Source organism: Neofelis nebulosa, chromosome 18 (assembly GCF_028018385.1).
Source record: "Neofelis nebulosa isolate mNeoNeb1 chromosome 18, mNeoNeb1.pri, whole genome shotgun sequence".
In the NCBI taxonomy this organism is placed as follows: Eukaryota; Metazoa; Chordata; class Mammalia; order Carnivora; family Felidae; genus Neofelis; species Neofelis nebulosa.
In genome coordinates this window covers 6,669,871-6,687,382 of record NC_080799.1, presented here as the reverse complement: position 1 = coordinate 6,687,382, position 17,512 = coordinate 6,669,871, and the positions used below count along the sequence as shown (strand labels likewise).

Sequence of the window (17,512 nt, the reverse complement as noted above, 5' to 3'; positions counted from 1 at the left end):
CAGGTATGAGCCCCATACATCTCTCCTTGGCCCAAGAATCAGGGAATAAGCCCTGCTCTCAGCCTCCTTGCTCAATTCACTTTCCACCCACATGCTTGTTCATCTTACTTCTAATGGGGCCCAGGCTTGGGTCTCCAGCTCTAGGCTGCTGTGAGCCGTCTGTCCCTCTTTAGCGAGAAGTAACTCAGGAGGAGGTGGCTTCCTTGGGTGGGCTTAGCAGAAATCAGACCAACTGAACAGGTCAGTGACAATGGGAGAAGACACTCCTCTCTCAATGCCCCAAAATATGTAAGCCTAAAGACTACTACTCCTCCACTTCTCAAAGACAAGTAGAATCAGAGACCTGTAGGAACCTTGGAAACCATGCAAGGATCCAAGCCCATAACTTTACAGACAACAAAGTAGAGTACAGACTTCCGAAAATCAAATAGAATTAGATTCCTGGACAACCTATCTCAACCCCACTCTCATTCCCAACTATCCAACCCCTTCTAATGCTTATCCTTGGCAGAGACATCTGAAAATGTTTGCTGGCACCAAGACAATCTCAGAAGCAGAGCAAGTGACTGCCTACAATGGCCTAATTCTCACATCATCTTTAATGTAAGCAATTTAGCAGGGAAAAAACAGAAATTAAACCTCAAACTATTCCCATCACCCTCCAAATTAATATCTTATTTTTGTTGGTAGATGTACATAAATGTTGTCTGCATGTACATGCTATCTTATGTTCTGCTTTTAAGGTCTATGTCATAAACAAATATCCAGCAATTGACACATTTTTTTTCACTTTTAATACCTGTCTGATATTTTCTTGCATTGACATCACAGTTGCAAAGCTATAGACTTTGGGTTAAAAATTAAAAACTAATGTTTAAGCACTTGGTACAGTGCCTGCTATAGAGTATATATTAATTCATTATTAATAACATATCTATATACTTACTTAGAAGCATGATCAACCAAATTAATTAAAACCTTTCAATTAGAATAGATTTCTATTTCGTATGTTTCTCTTTTTTTTAGAGTGGCTCAAAAAATTATTTATTTTAATTTTTTTAACATAATTTATTGTCAAATTGGCTAACATACAGTGTGTACAGTGTGCTCTTGGTTTTGGGGGTAGATTCCCGTGATTCATCGCTTACATACAACACCCAGTGCTCATCCCAACAAGTGCTCTCCTCAATGCTCATCACCGAATTTCCCCTCTCCCCAACTTGCCCCATCAACCCTCAGTTTGTTCTCTGTATTTAATAGTCTCCTATGGTTTGCCTCTCTCCCTCTCTGTAACTATCTTTTCCCCTTCCCTTCCCCCATGGTCTTCTGTTAAGTTTCTCAAGTTCCACATATGAGTGAAAACATATGATATCTGTCTTTCTCTGACTGACTTATTTCACTTAGCTTAATACTCTCCAGTTCCATCCACATTGCTGCAAGTGGTGTGATTTCACTTTTTTCTCATTGCCAAGTAGTACTCCATTGTATATATAAACCACATCTTCCTTATCCATTCATCAGTTGGACATTTACACTCTTTCCATAATTTGGCTATTGTTGAAAGCTCTGCTATAAACATTGGGGTATATGTGCCCCTGTGAATGAACACTCCTGTCTCTTTTGGATAAATTCCTAGTAGTGTTATTGCTAGGTCATAGGGTAGTTCTATTTTAAAATTTTGGGGGAACCTCCATACTGTTTTCCAGAGCAGCTGCACCAGTTTGCATTTCCGCCAACAGTGCAAGAGGGTTCTCGTTTCTCCACATCTGCGCCAGCATCTGTTGTTTCCTTAGTTGTTAATTTTAGCCACTCTGACGGTGTGAGATAGTATCTCAATGTGGTTTTGATTTGTATTTCCCTGATGTTGATGACATTGAGCGTCTTTTCATGTGCCTGTTGGCCATCCGGATGTCTTCTCTGGAAAAGTGTCTATTCATGTCTTCTGCCCACTTCTTCACTGTTTTTTTTTTTTTTTTCAGGTGTTGAGTTTGGTAAGTTCTTTATAGATTTTGGATACTAACCCTGGATATGTCATGTGCAAATATCTTCTCCCATTCAGTCAGTTGCCTTTTAGTTTTGTTGACTGTTTCCTTTGCGGTGCAAAAGCTTTTTATCTTGATGTGGTCCCAATAGTTCATTTTTGCTTTTAATTCCCTTGCCTTTGGAGATGTGTCAAGCAAGAAATTGCTGCAGCTGAGGTCAGAGAGGTTGTTTCTTTTTTTCTCCTCTAGGGTTTTGATGGTTTCCTGTCTCACATTTAGGTCTTTCATCCATCTTGAGTTTATTTTTGTGTATGGTGTAAGAAAGTGGTCTAGTTTCATTCTTCTGCATGTTGCTGTCCAGTTCTCCCAGCACCATCTGTTAAAGAGACTGCCTTTTTTCCAGTGGATATTCTTTCCTGCTTTGTCAAAGATTAGTTGGCCATACATTTATGGGTCCAATTCTGTCTTCTCTATTCTATGCCATTGATCTATGTGTCTGTTTTTGTACCAATACCATACCGTCTTGATGATTACAGGTTTGTAGTAGAGGCTAAAGTCTGGGATTGTGATGCCTCCTGCTTTGGTTTTCTTTTTCAACATTACTTTGGCTATTTGGGGTCTTTTGTGGTTCCATACAAATTTTAGGATTGCTTGTTCTAGCTTCGAGAAGAATGCCAGTATAATTTTGATTGGGATTGTACTGAATGTATAGATTGCTTTGCACAGTACTGACATTTTAACAATATTTATTCTTCCAATCCATGAGCATGGAATATTTTTCCATTTCTTTGTGTCTTCTTCAATTTCCTTCTTTATGTTCCTTTACTTTATCCATTATAATTTTCTTTGAATAAATATTTCATTTCCCAAAATGAATTAAAATCCAAATATTCAAATTCATCATTGGTGGGAATGAAATCACCTTTTCATCTTTTTTTTTTTGGTGTTTATTTATTATTGCTATGTCAGTAAGCAATTTACCAATTTTTGTGTGACATTATACTCTGCAACTTTGTTCAGCTAACTTTATTTTCATCACTGACTTCATTTCTTTTAATAGTTTAGCTATTAGATATTTTGGAAAAAAAAGGTATGTTTTTTTTTTCTTTTCTGATAGCCATTGCCAGCATTTTTAGCTAAATATTAAATAAGGAATGAAAACAGAGAACATCCACATTTTGTTCTTTTGAAGGAAAAAGTGTAAGTCTTCAATGAACATAATGTTGACTCATTTTTATTCTATTTTATTTTAATGTTTATTTACTTTAGAGACAGACAGACAGAGTGTGAGTGGAGAAGAGGCAGAGAGAGGGAGACACAGAATCTGAAGCAGGTTCCAGGCTCTGAGCTGTCAGCACAGAGCCTGATGCGGGGCTTGAACTCATGAACTGCGAGATCATGACCTGAGCTGAAGTCAGACGCTTAAGCAACTGAGCCACCCAGGAGACCCAGCTCTTATTTTTAAATACACCATTTGTCAGGGTGCCTGAGTGGCTCAACTGGCTAAGCATCTGATTCTTGGTTTCAGCTCAGGCATGATGATCTCACAGTCGAGAGATAAGAGCCACCATGTCAGGCACTGCACTGAGCATGGAGCCTGCTTAAGATATTCATTCATATTCTCTTTCTCTCTCTCTCTCTCTCTCTCTCTCTCTCTCTCTCTCTCTCTCTCTCTCCTCCCCTTCCCTCCCTCCCTCTTCCCCTTTCCCCCATTCTCTCTCTCTCTCTCAAAAATAAAAAAAAAGAAAAAGAAAGCACATTTTCTTCATCGGAGTCAGAAGGTCCTAGAAACTATTTAATAACTTTGTATTCCTTTCTCTGTTCTTGTTATATGCATGCTCTCTAATTCTTTTTACATCTTTGGGGCTACTGTATATATGTAGGTAGCCATCTACTTTATTTGATAAGGTATGTTAGCCTCTAATTGAAAATAATAGTCCACTTAAATATGAACCTTTTTCTTTTTTTTTTTAATGTCTATTTACTTATTTTTTTGACAGGGAAAGGGTACAAGTGGGGGACAGGTAGAGAGAAAGTGAGAGAGAGAATCCCAAGCAGGCTCCATGCTGTCAGCATGGAGCCCAATGTGGGGCATAATCAACTGAGTCACCCAGGAGGACCTAAATGTAAATCTTTTGCACTAGCAATTAACATGGCTTCATTCTAATTTTCATTCTCATTTGTTTGTCAAAATTGACATTATCAATTCTTTTTTTAATCAATTCTTTTTCAAAGAATCAATTAAAAGACTTCTGCTTAAATTCTTTTTCTGCATCATTTGTTTTTAGTTTTATTAACTGTATTTTAACTTGTTTCCCCTTCTAAATTATTTAAGCAAAGTTCACTATGGTTCAATCACTGGATAAAATTAAACATGAGGACTCCAAAGTCAAAGACAAGCACTTTCTCCACCCCTTGGGCTCTCACAAAACAGGTCTGGTATTGAAGCCAACACAAACCCCAGAGCTGCTGTGGTCACCAGAGAGAGATTCAGGCCATTCTGTGTGCTGGCTGCCCAAGGACCAGACCTCAGTGAATAGATGTATGAGTCTAGGTATGTATGGATGAGTGACCTAAGTGAATAGATGTATGAGTCTAGGTATGCAGGGCAGTGTGTCCTGCAGTGTGGAGCCTGTATCTACAGGGGTCTGAGGGTTTGGCATTCAGTGGCTTACAAAGATGGAGACAAATAGTATCAAATCACATGGTGAGAAATTGATTCCTTTTTGAGTTCTCCCTCAACCCTTCAGACTACCTCTCTGAGAAATACTCAAGTGCCATTTCTTTAACTCCTCCCTAGGACTTTACATTCTCCTTTTTTAACCAAGAAAAGGTGGGTTTCAGACTCAGAACTCTCTACAGGTAATAGCATCTAGCTAAAATTCAGCAAGTGATATTGTTTTCTTCTGTATCATGGAGTGCAAATTTTCATTTTTAATAAATGAATTCCACTTAACAAAATTAGTGAGTTAAATAACAGTATTAAGGAAACAATACAGGTGATAAGTTAATATGAGTGACGTCTGAGAGACAGGAGGTTGATATCAGGTGAATGAGGACTATATTTAAGGTCTCACCCAATCTCAAGGACATATGGTCACAAAGGGGAACATTAAGAACAGTTATCCCTTCATTCAACAACTGCATAAAAACAACTGAGTGTCTCCTTTAGTCCAGGCATGGTTCTAGAAACTGGGGATACAATAATACATAAAAATAAAGTTCCTGCCCTCATTGGCTTATATACTAGAGAAACAGAATGATAGATGGATGATAGATAGATAGATAGATAGATAGATAGATAGATAGATAGATAGACAGACACACAATAAATGATCCTGAGAATAAAAACAAAGCAAAACAAGGGGGAAGACAGAAAGGGGCACTATTTTAGATAGGTGGTTGCGGGAACCCTGAGCAGAGATCACATTTGAGCAGAAATTGGAATGAAGTAAAGGACTGAGGGAAGAGAATTCCAGGCAGTTGTATAACAAGTACAAGGGCCCTGAGGTAGGGACATGTTTGACATGTTCAGGTTGGGTGAGAAGACCCTGGTGGCCAGCCTATGGAAAGTGAGGGGGCAACAGAAGGAGGTGAGATCAGGGGAAGGGCAAAGGTCTGGGTCATGCATAGCCCTGAGGATTTGGCAACAACTGTGGGTTTTGTCCCAAGTGAGATGGGAGCCATTGGAGGATTTTGAACAGAGAAATAACAATCTGACTCATATTTATTAATTTTCCCTCTGGTGGCCTTGTAGAAACAATGTCGAGGGTAGGGTAAGGATAGAAACAGAACCCAGCTAAGAAACTATTTTAATAATCTGGATGGAAATAATGATTGTTTGGGCTAGGAAAGTAGCAGGGAACAGAGAGAAAAAGTACCATTCTGGATATATTTCAAAGTTAGAGATGACAGAATTTGCCAACACACTGGATAAGGACAGTAAAACAAAAGAAGAGTGAGAGGTGGTGCTGAGGTTTTGGCTTGAGCAATTAAAATAGTAAGATGAGGATGAACGAGGTGGCAGTGGGCTGGAAGAAGGGAAGATCAGCGGCACGGTTTTGGACAATCTGAGATGCCTATTGGACACCTAAATGGACATGAGGAGTAGGCAGTTAGACATACCTAGGTTTGAAGTTCAAGGGGGAAAATCCCAAACTGGAAATAGAAATTTGGATGGCATTTGAAGCTTTGGGACTACTGAGACCACTTCAGGCATGAGTGTACAGAGAAGAGATGGGGCTTGAGAGTCAATGGCACATCCCAATTGGTGCAGGTCAGAAGGATGAGAAGGACATTAAGCAAGAAACCAGTGAGGCAGGAGAGGTGCCACAACAAAACTGTGCTTTGAAACCCAGTGGAGAGCATACTTCCAGACGGTGGGAGTGACCAACCATGCCAACTATGGCTTTTTCGTTCAGTAAGATGGAGCCTGAGAACCAACCTTAGATGTGGCAATGGTGGCCTTGACCAAGGATGTTTTATGGATTGTGGGGAAGCCTGAGAAGGGGGCTTCATGAGTGAATGGGAAGAAGGGAATGGGGAATGTATCCTGGCCACAGTTTGAGGACTTTTGTGGAAAGGGGGAGTAGAAAGGTAACCTGATAGCCCCAAGGATGGAGGGAATGTGGGTCAAGAGTGGATTTTTAAAACTGGGTGATGTCTGCATGCTGACAGGAATGATTCAGAAGCTAGGAGAAAAACCCTTTTCATTTTAAGTTAGACTCTCTTAACTTCAGTTTTCTTCAAATAGGAGCACTTGGGAAGAGTACCTTCCTAACAAGTGGGAAGTTGTAACAAGAATTTTTTTTTTCTCCCACATCTCTGGGGAAGTGGAGGCTTGGAAGGAAAATAGGATGGTGCCACTCTGGTTTGAAAGGAGTATTAGACAAGGAAGGGATAGAGCTTTTGCCACTACACACACTGATGGTCCCAGTCTCAGAGGAGATTTCTCCCAGTACACCCAGTACAGATGATTCTCCCCACCATGCCCCTGCCCCACCAAGCTGCTCAACATATCTCTTCTCCTGCCCCAGTGCTGGCCATTCCAGGAGGCCCTGACCCAAATGCCCCAAGTCTAAGTTCACCTGGTAGTGCTTTTTTGGTCTTTTGGAGAAAATCAAAGCAGTGAAATTGAAGGAGGACATTTAGCTTCCACACTAAGGAACAGCTCTCTCAACACAGGCCAAGAACTCAACTGAGATCTGCAGCAGACCAAAATCTCCATCCCTCCTTTACCCTCCTCAGCTGCACTGGTAAGTTCCTTTGCTCCTAGCAGGCTCTGCCTCAGCAAAGTGGAGGCATGGATGAAAGCAACCTCCCAAGACAGCTTCCCCCTGTCACTCCCTACCCAGTTCCCCCAGTGGACCACAACACTACCCCCAAGCTTTTCCAGACTGATTTCCCTCATCAGCTCTTCCCCCATCCCCAGTCAAGACACCGACTCAAGTATCCTCTCTCCCTTTTTGTGATTTACGTTCTCATAGGACCGTAAATCCCAACTATGTCTTGTGAAGCAGTGGGAAATAATTAATATTATATCTAATGAAACTTCAACTGAGCTCACACTGTTTAGTGGGGTCCTTCTGTTTCCTTTCCATCAACTTTATTCCTTTGGGCAATGTCACACTTGTAGAAGTTTCTCTTTGTTATCCGCAGGGGCAACTCTCACTCACCAGAGCAAGTCCCTTCCTGGATAAGCCCAGACAAAAGGGCTGGCTGAGCTGTCCCAGTCAGCAGGCTCTTTAGTCCAGGTTTGACCTGATGTACTCCATCCACATCATCACCAGGACCAAGGTGACCCAGAGCCGGTGACAAATCAGCCAGGGCACCCTAAGCCCCAGGCTATATTTGACTGGAGGAACAAAGGGAGACAAAGTATTTGAGGGGAAGGAAGGTATGTACAAATAATACCCTCTGGTTCTATATATCCATCATTGTGGTTCCAGAATTCTGTAGAGGAAGGGCCTTCAGGTGGCAACCTTATTGGGAATAAGAAGAAACTGTGTTTTTATAGTTCTTTTTTAATTTTTAAATGTTTATTTTTGAGGGGCACCTGGGTGGCTCAGTCGGTTGAGTGACTGACTTCGGCTCAGGTCACAATCTCACAGTCTGGGAGTTCGAGCCCCGTGTCGGGCTCTGTGCTGACAGCTCAGAGCCGGGAGCCTGCTTCAGATTCTGTGTCTCCCTCTCTCTCTCTTCCTCCCCCATTCATGCTCTGTCTCTGTCTCAGAAATAAACACTAAAAAAATAAAATTTAATTTAAAAAAATAATAAATGTTTATTTTTGAGAGACAGAGCAGGAGTAGGGGAGGGGCATAGAGAGAGGGAGACAGAAAAACTGAAACAGGCCCCAGGATCTGAGCTGTCAGCACAGAGCCCGATGTGTGGCTCGAACCCACGAGCTACATGATCATGACCTGAGCTGAAGTCAGATGCTTAACCGACCGAGCCACCCAAAGAACCCAAAGAACCCCTATAGTTCTTTATTTAATAGTGAGGTAACATTAGTTGCTCAGATCAAAAAATGAGTATGACAGAAATTTGGGGGGCACCACTGAGTACCTGGCCATATGTCACAAGGATTCTCTTTTGAGGGATGGCAGATGGGGCTTTGCACCATTCCAGATCAGCAGCATTTTGCTAGTGAATAATTAAAACCCTGACTTTGGGATCTGTTGGGACCATAAGACTCCCTGGTTGAAGCTTTTCCTATGGTAGGCGGAGAGCTTTCTTTGGAGTTTGTACCAAATGAACAGAGATGTGAGTTGGCCAGATGTGAGCTGAGGAGTTGTATGAGGAAAAAAGGGAGGCACAGATGCCACCCCCTGCTCCATATAGCCTGTGCCTGATCTGATCTCCCAGCAGGACCAGGCAACCATGGAGGAAGAAAACTACACGAGTGCCTCTGAGTTCATCCTCCTAGGGCTCTCCACCCAGCCCGAAAGGCAAGATCTGATCTTTGGGCTATTCCTTGTCATGTACCTGGTCGGGGCAGCAGGGAACTTGCTCATCATCCTGGCCATTGGTTCAGACTCCTACCTCCACACACCCATGTACTTCTTCCTCAGCAACCTTTCCCTTGTGGATTTCTGCTTCATCTCCTCCACAGTCCCTAAGATGCTTGTGAACATCCAGATGCAGACTCAGTCCATTTCTTATTGTGGCTGCCTAACCCAGATCTACTTCTGCATTTTGCTTGCCAACATGGACAACTTTCTCCTGATGGCAATGGCTTATGACCGTTATGTGGCCATCTGCCACCCCCTTCACTATTCCACCATGATGAGTCTGCAAATCTGTGCCCTGATGCTGGGGAGCTCCTGGCTCATTGCCAACCTCCACTCCCTGCTACATACTGTCCTCATGGCTCGGCTGGAGTTCTGTGCCAGCAACGTCATCCCTTACTTCTTTTGTGACCTCATTCCCCTGCTCCAGCTATCCTGTTCCAATACACAGCTCAACCAGCTCATGATTCTGCTGGTGGGGGGTTTGATTGTCCTAATTCCTTTCCTTGCCATTCTTGTGTCCTACACCCACATTGTGTCTGCTGTGCTTAAGGTCCCATCTACCCAGGGCAAACAAAAGGCCTTTTCTACCTGTGGTTCTCATCTCGCTGTAGTCACCCTCTTCTATGGGACTATCACGGGGGTCTACTTGACTCCCTCATCATCCCATTCAACTGACAAGGATTCACTGGCTTCAGTGATGTATATGGTGGTCACACCCATGCTGAACCCCTTCATTTACTGCCTGAGAAACAAGGACATGAAGGGAGCCACAAGAAAACTGTTCAGTATAAAGGCTTTATCCTGTGGGCTGTGACAGTAAAGACCCCTCTTAGGGCCTTTGTGCTGGGAAGGGGATGAATTAGAGACAGGCTCCACATATAGAAAGCTAGAGAAACATAGACTTAATTGTCCTGGGTCACCATGGCCAGGAAGTCCTCTCATTTCTCCATAAGTAATTTGCAAGTTCCTTCTTGGGCTTTGCTCAAACTGCCCAAACATGGTGAGGGGCATAACCTCTCCCCTAAAGACAGAACCACATAAACAGATGCAAATTAGCTTTGTCTGAAGACCTTCCAGAGAAGTCCATGTGAAAAAAGAATCTGTGGCCTGTGCTGATAGCCTGTGCCAAAGGGATGCCCTCTCAGAGCTCCCATGCACCCTCTGTTCCTCAAATCCTTAACCTTCATGCATCCCAATTTCTAAACTCTTCTGCTGTACCCCCACTTCCTCAACCATCATCCCCACATTGTGGGTTGAATCTAGCTCTGGGGACAGACTTGATTGTCCTCAAAGCCATCCCACTCTTGGCCTTGGATGCTGCTGGGTAGGGTTCCATAGCTCTGTATACTCGCATTAGGGATGCTTACAGTGATATCTCAGCTGAACACCTAGACAGGCTGCAAGGGGTATGGTAGAACTTGATAGAGCATTACACAGAAAGTCCTAACCACTGACTTCTGGTCCTGGCCCCGTAGTTACTGGCCATTTGACTCCAGTCCATCTGAAATTCACCATTCTACCAAACACACTGTGTTTTTTAGTCTCTACTTTTGCTGTTCCAGTAGAGTCAACTTGCCCATTTCTATCAAATTTCCAGGTGTCCTTCAGGCTCAGATAAAATACCATACCCTTCATGAAGCCACCTCAAGTCTCCCCAGCTGAGAGAATTTTCTGTCTCCTGGAACACCATATAATTGTAATGCTGTTCAACCCTTTCATATCTGGCTTTGCATGATTCGTGTTCACCACAACTCCACTCCAAACAGGATGGTTGGGTCATTTTTAAATTTTATAAAAGCTCCTATTCATCTTAAGAAACTCATCCTCAGAAGACTTTATCAAGTGCCTGGTTTAAAATAATGACTCGGGGCACCTGGGTGGCTTAGTTGGTTAAGTGTCCGACTTCGGCTGAGGTCATGATCTCGCAGTCTATGAGTTCAAGCCCCACGTCGGGCTCTGTGCAGACAGCTCAGAGCCTGGAGCCTGCTTCAGATTCTGTGTCCCTCTCTCGCTCTGCCACTCACCTGCTCCTGCTCTGTCTCTCTCTCTCTCTCTCTTAAGAATAAATAAGACATTTAAAAAAGTTTTTTAAATAATGACTCAATAAAAGTATGCTGCTAATAGATGCTAATGATGACCATGACAATGGTGGCAAACGCTGGGGAAAAAAACATTTACATCCTTTCTCCCCATGATTTAGTCTTAACCAATATGTTTTATATCTTCCTCTCCCCTTTCAAGGTAAAAGAGCTACCAATCTGGGAGGTCAGAGCCTAAGGAGTTCACTGGTGCATATTTTATAAAGGGCAGTATACCCTAGAGGGTTAGCATCCAGGAATGAAGTCCCCTCCTTCTAGCCTGGCCCCTGGTTAGTCCTCTTCTATTTGTGGTCTGCCTGGAATCCCCACTTGAAGCCCAGTCACCCCTCTCTCTCTCTCCACACCATGCCCGAGCACACGATCCTCAATTCAGATTTGGGGCTGAGAGTAGGAAGCGGGTAGGCCCATACTATTTTCCAGCTCACTTTTGATCACTGAGTCCACGATGGAGGTTACTGAGTGTAACTCAGACACCCACAAAGTGGTACTCTGGCTCAAAGTTTGCTATTGTCCTTTGAGCATAGTGTTTCCTTGGGAACCTTCAAGAGTTGTAATGATTTGGCAGGAAAGGACTTAGGCTTTCTTGGGTCTCTGACCATAAAAGCACAATAACAGCAAGAAAATCTCACCTCAAACCTATAAAAATAATGTGAAGAAAAGCCGATGTCAACATGGAGGGGAAGTCTTCCTTTAATATGGTTTTGCTACAATGGTGAATAATACAATGGTTTGGACCCAAGGTTAAAAAAAAAAGTGAACAAGAAAAAAAAAAAGAGGGGCAGCGCTGAATAAATATGAAAGACCTTCAACTGACCTTGCTCACTGGTGGGCTGTGAGAAGGCTTTCTGGCTCAGAGGCCTCTCTTCCAAGGAAGGGCACAGGATGAGATAATCCTTCTCTCATAGCAAACACCTTTGCAGACTGGCTCTATTCCTGGCCCAGAGACCACTTGCTGAGGGGCAAGTGGAAAAGGATGTTCTCTTCCTCATCCTACACAGAGGTCAACTATAAAAAGTTCAGAAGCCCAGCCACCTTTACAGTCTTGGCAGCATAAACCTAATTCTGTGAACTTATCAGACTGTTAATTTCTATTTAAAAAATAAAGTGTTAAATTCTTATGTCATACACAAAAATAAACTCAAGGTGAATGAAAGACCTAAATGTTAGACAGGAAACCATCAAAACCCTAGAGGAGAAAACAGGCAACAACCCTTTGACCTCAGCCACATCAATTTCTTGCTCAACATATCTCTAAAGGCAAGAGAATTAAAAGCAAAAATGAACTATTGGTACATCATCAAGATAAAAAGCTTCTGCACTGCAACAGAAACAATCAACAAAACTAAAAGGCAACTGACTGAATGGGAGAAGATATTTGCAAATGACCTATCAGATAAAAGGTTAGTATCCAAAATCTATAAAGAACTTACCAAACTCAGCACCCAAAAAACAAATAATCCAGTGAAGAAATAGGTAGAAGACATGAACAGACACTTTTCCAAAGAAGACATCCAGATGGCCAACTGACACATGAAAAAATGCTCAACATCACTCATCATCAGGGAAATACAAATTAAAACCACAGTGAGATACCACCTCACACCGTCAGAGTGGCTAAAATTAACAACTCAGGAAACAACAGATGCTGGCGCAGATGTGGAGAAACAGGAACCCTCTTGCACTGTTGGTGGGAATGCAAGCTGGTGCAGTTGCTGGAAAACAGTGTGGAGGTTCCCCAAAAACTAAAAATAGAACTACCCCAAGACCTAGCAATAGCACTACCAGGAATTTATCCAAAGGAGACAAAAGTGCTGATTCATAGGGGCACATGTACCCCAATATTTATAGCAGCGCTATCAATAGCCAAATTATGGAAAGAGCCCAAATATCCATCAACTGATGAATGGATAAAGATACGGTTTATATATACAATGGAATACTACTTGGCAATGAGAAAGAATGAAATCTTGCCATTTGCAACAACATGGATGGAACTGGAGAGTATTATGCTAAGTGAAATAAGTCAGTCAGAGAAAGACAGATATCATATGTTTTCACTCACATGTGAATTTGAGAAACTTAACAGAAGACCATGGGGGAAGGGAAGGGGAAAAAATAGTTTCAAACAGAGAGGGAGGCAAACCATAAGAGACTCAAATACAGAGAACAAACTGAGGGTCGATGGGGGCCTGGGGGAAAGGAGAAAATGGGTGATAGGCATTGAGGAGGGTACTTGTTGGGATAAGCACTGCGTGTTGTATGTAAGCGATGAATCATGGGAATCTACTCCCGAAGCCAAGAGCACAGTGTATACACTGTGTTAGCTAACTTGACAATAAATTATATTTTAAAATTAATAATAAGGTATTCAAGAAGAAAAGAAAAAATAGTTCTAGTATCCAAATTTTTTTAAATAGCATTATTAAGTACCACCAGTAGTAAAGTGGAAGTATCTTCAAGAATAATGAGACCCTTTTCCCTCTTAGCACAAGGCGCTCACTCCCCATGCTCGTCTTTTCCTCCACTGCAGCCCCGTTCTGGGATCAACTCACGCCATGGGTTTTGGAGACCTGAAACCCCCACTGGCCTCCAGGTGCTCAACGACTACCTGGCAGACAAGAGCTACATCGAGGGGTATGTGCCATCACAAGCAGACGTGGCAGTATTTGAAGTAGTCTCCGGCCCTCCACCTGCCAACTTGTATCATGTCCTATGTTGGTATAATCACATCAAGTCTTACGAAAAGGAAAAGACCAGTCTTCCAGGAGTGAAGAAAGCTTTGGGCAAGTATGGCCCTGCTAATGTGGAATGCATCACAGGAAGTGGAGCTACAGATAGTAAAGATGATGATGACATTGATCTCTTTGGTTCTGAGGAGGAGGAAGAAAGTGAAGAAGCAAAGCGGCTAAGAGAGGAACGCCTTGCACAATATGAGTCAAAGAAAGCCAAAAAACCTGCACTTGTTGCCAAGTCTTCCATCTTACTAGACGTGAAACCTTGGGACGATGAGACAGATATGCAACTGAGCAGACGGCTTGGTTTGGGGCTCTTCTAAACTAGTTCCACTGGGGTATGGAATCAAAAAACTTCAAATACAGTGTGTAGTGGAAGATGATAAAGTTGGAACAGATATGCTGGAGGAGTGGATCACTGCTTTTGAGGACATGTGCAGTCCATGGACATGGCTGCTTTTAATAAGATCTGAAGTTCATTGTAGATAATTGCCCTTAAATAAAAGCTTGAAGACAAAAAAAAAAAAAAAGAATGAGAATAGGGGTGCCTAGAAGGCTCAGTTGGCTAAGCATCCAACTTTGATTTCAGCTCAGGTCCTGATCTTACAGTTCGTGAGTTCAAGCCCCAAGTGGGGCTCTATATTGACAGCGCAGAACCTGCTTGGGATTCCTTCTCTCCTTCTCTCCCTGCCCCTCCCCAGCTTGTGCTCTCTCTCTCTCTCTCTCTCTCTCTCTCTCGCTCTCTCTCTCTCTCTCTCTCTCTCTTTCTCTCTCTGAAAATAAACTTAAAAAAAAGAATAATGAGAATAATAAATATCTCCTTTACAGCATTTTCCAAGTCCTATATAACCCTTTCACCCCGATACCTTCCTGTTCACAGTGGATGCCTTTTCCACACCAGAGGGCCATAGCTACATCCACTTAACAAATACAATTTGAGCTCCAATGACAATTCTGCACCAGGTAATATTATAGGTACTGATATATCAGCAAACAAAAGAAAGTTTCTACCTTCATGCAGCTAATGTTCCAGGGCATGGGAGGAGAACAGGAAAAAAAAAACAAAAAAAACAAATATGCACATGTCAGAAAGCTGTAAGTGCTAAGTGCTATAAAGAAAAAGAAAAACATATTCAGGTCAGGAACTAGCAACTGATACGGAGTATAATTGTGGTAGGGTCTGTGCTTCAAGTGTCCATTGCTGAGAAAAAAAAACACCCAAATTTAGTGGCTTAAAATAACAGCAATCACCGGGGTGCCTGGATGGCTCAGTTGGTGGAGCATGTGACCCTTAATCTCAGGGCGGTGAGTTCAAGCTCCACACTGGGCATGGACCCTACTTAAAAGAAGTAATAAAACAATAAAAAATAAATAATGCCTATCTAACCAGGGCTACTATAGAGGTTAAACAAGTTCTTGTATATAAAATAACCTGTGATAACTAATAGATAGTCAATAAATGTTAGTTAAAGCAATCTTTAAAAAATAACGGCACACATAGACCAATGGAATAGAATAGAAACCCCAGAACTAGACCCACAAACGTATGGACAACTCATCTTTGACAAAGCAGGAAAGAACATCCAATGGAAAAGAGACAGTCTCTTTAACAAATGGTGCTGGGAGAACTGGACAGCAACATGCAGAAGGTTGAAACTAGACCACTTTCTCACACCATTCACAAAAATAAACTCAAAATGGATGAAGGACCTGAATGTGAGACAGGAAACCAGCAAAACCTTAGAGGAGAAAGCAGGAAAAGACCTCTCTGACCTCAGCCGTCGCAATCTCTTACTCGACACATCCCCAAAGGCAAGGGAATTAAAAGCAAAAGTGAATTACTGGGACCTTATGAAGATAAAAAGCTTCTGCACAGCAAAGGAAACAACCAACAAAACTAAAAGGCAACCAACGGAATGGGAAAAGATATTTGCAAATGACATATCGGACAAAGGGCTAGTATCCAAAATCTATAAAGAGCTCACCAAACTCCACACCCGAAAAACAAATAACCCAGTGAAGAAATGGGCAGAAAACATGAATAGACACTTCTCTAAAGAAGACATCCGGATGGCCAACAGGCACATGAAAAGATGTTCAACGTCGCTCCTTATCAGGGAAATACAAATCAAAACCACACTCAGATATCACCTCACGCCAGTCAGAGTGGCCAAAATGAACAAATCAGGAGACTATAGATGCTGGAGAGGAAGTGGAGAAACGGGAACCCTCTTGCACTGTTGGTGGGAATGCAAATTGGTGCAGCTGCTCTGGAAAGCAGTGTGGAGGTTCCTCAGAAAATTAAAAATAGACCTACCCTGCCTTCCTTTCGGCCGGAACCGCCATCTTCCAGTAATTCGCCAAAATGACCAACACAAAGGGAAAGAGGAGAGGTACTCGCTATATGTTCTCTAGGCCTTTTAGAAAACATGGAGTTGTTCCTTTGGCAACATACATGCGAATCTACAAGAAAGGTGATATTGTGGACATCAAGGGAATGGGCACTGTTCAAAAAGGAATGCCCCACAAATGTTACCACGGCAAAACTGGAAGAGTCTACAATGTTACCCAGCATGCTGTTGGCATTGTTGTCAACAAACAAGTTAAGGGCAAGATTCTTGCTAAGAGAATTAATGTACGTATCGAGCACATTAAGCACTCAAAGAGCCGAGACAGCTTCCTGAAGCGCGTAAAGGAAAATGATCAGAAAAAGAAGGAAGCCAAGGAGAAAGGTACTTGGGTTCAACTGAAGTGCCAGCCTGCCCCACCCAGAGAAGCACACTTTGTGAGAACCAATGGAAAGGAGCCTGAGCTGTTGGAACCCATTCCCTATGAATTCATGGCGTGATAAATGTAAAAAAAATAAAAGACATCAAGACTGTACAAATGTTTCTTTTAATTGAGTAGCAGCGTGGTATTGTCTTCCCCAAAGAAGTATTTAAAGCAAACTTTATATCCGAATTCACTGGGGGATGGCTTTATTCAAATTTTGTGGGTTTTGAGGCACCTGGATGACTCAGTTAAGCATCTTACTTTGGGTCAGGTCATGATCTTGCAGTCCATGAGTTTGAGCCCCGTGTCAGGCTCTGTGCTGACAGCTCAGAGCCTGGATCCTGCTTTGGATTCTGTGTCTCCCTCTCTCTCTGCCCTCCCCTGCTTGTGCTCTCTCTAGAGTCTCAAAAACAAACGTTAAAATTAAAAAAAAAAAAAAAAAAAAAAAAAATAGACCTACCCTATGACCCAGCAATAGCACTGCTAGGAATTTATCCAAGGGATACAGGAGTACTGATGCATAGGGGCACTTGTACCCCAATGTTTACAGCAGCACTCTCAACAATAGCCAAATTATGGAAAGAGCCTCAATGTCCATCAACTGATGAATGGATAAAGAAATTGTGGTTTATATACACAATGGAGTACTACTTGGCAATGAGAAAGAATGAAATATGGCCTTTTGTAGCAACGTGGATGGAACTGGAGAGTGTGATGCTAAGTGAAATAAGCCATACAGGGAAAGACAGATACCATATGGTTTCACTCTTATGTGGATCCTGAGAAACTTAACAGAAACCCATGGGGGAGGGGAAGGAAAAAAAAAAGAGAGAGGTTAGAGTGGGAGAGAGCCAAAGCATAAGAAACTGTTAAAAACTGAGAACAAACTGAGGGCTGATGGGGGATGGGAGGGAGGG

General features: G+C 42.4%; 3 protein-coding genes and 1 pseudogene across 3 annotated transcripts in view; 3 read left to right on the top strand and 1 right to left on the bottom strand.

Annotated features, from left to right (window-relative positions):
- ZSCAN25 (zinc finger and SCAN domain containing 25) overlaps window positions 1–17,512 on the bottom strand; it is a 93,001-nt gene that overhangs the window by 49,919 nt on the left and 25,570 nt on the right. The gene's annotated exons all lie outside the window — the stretch shown is intronic.
- LOC131500904 (putative olfactory receptor 1F12P) lies at window positions 8,862–9,806 on the top strand. Its single transcript, XM_058710488.1, has one exon. It carries the CDS (start codon window positions 8,862–8,864, stop codon window positions 9,804–9,806), a length of 945 nt encoding a protein of 314 aa, XP_058566471.1.
- On the top strand, window positions 13,647–14,296 carry LOC131500908 (elongation factor 1-beta-like; annotated as a pseudogene).
- On the top strand, window positions 16,141–16,967 carry LOC131500910 (large ribosomal subunit protein eL21-like). The gene has a single exon (XM_058710504.1). It carries the CDS (start codon window positions 16,189–16,191, stop codon window positions 16,669–16,671), a length of 483 nt encoding a protein of 160 aa, XP_058566487.1. The 5' UTR covers window positions 16,141–16,188; the 3' UTR covers window positions 16,672–16,967.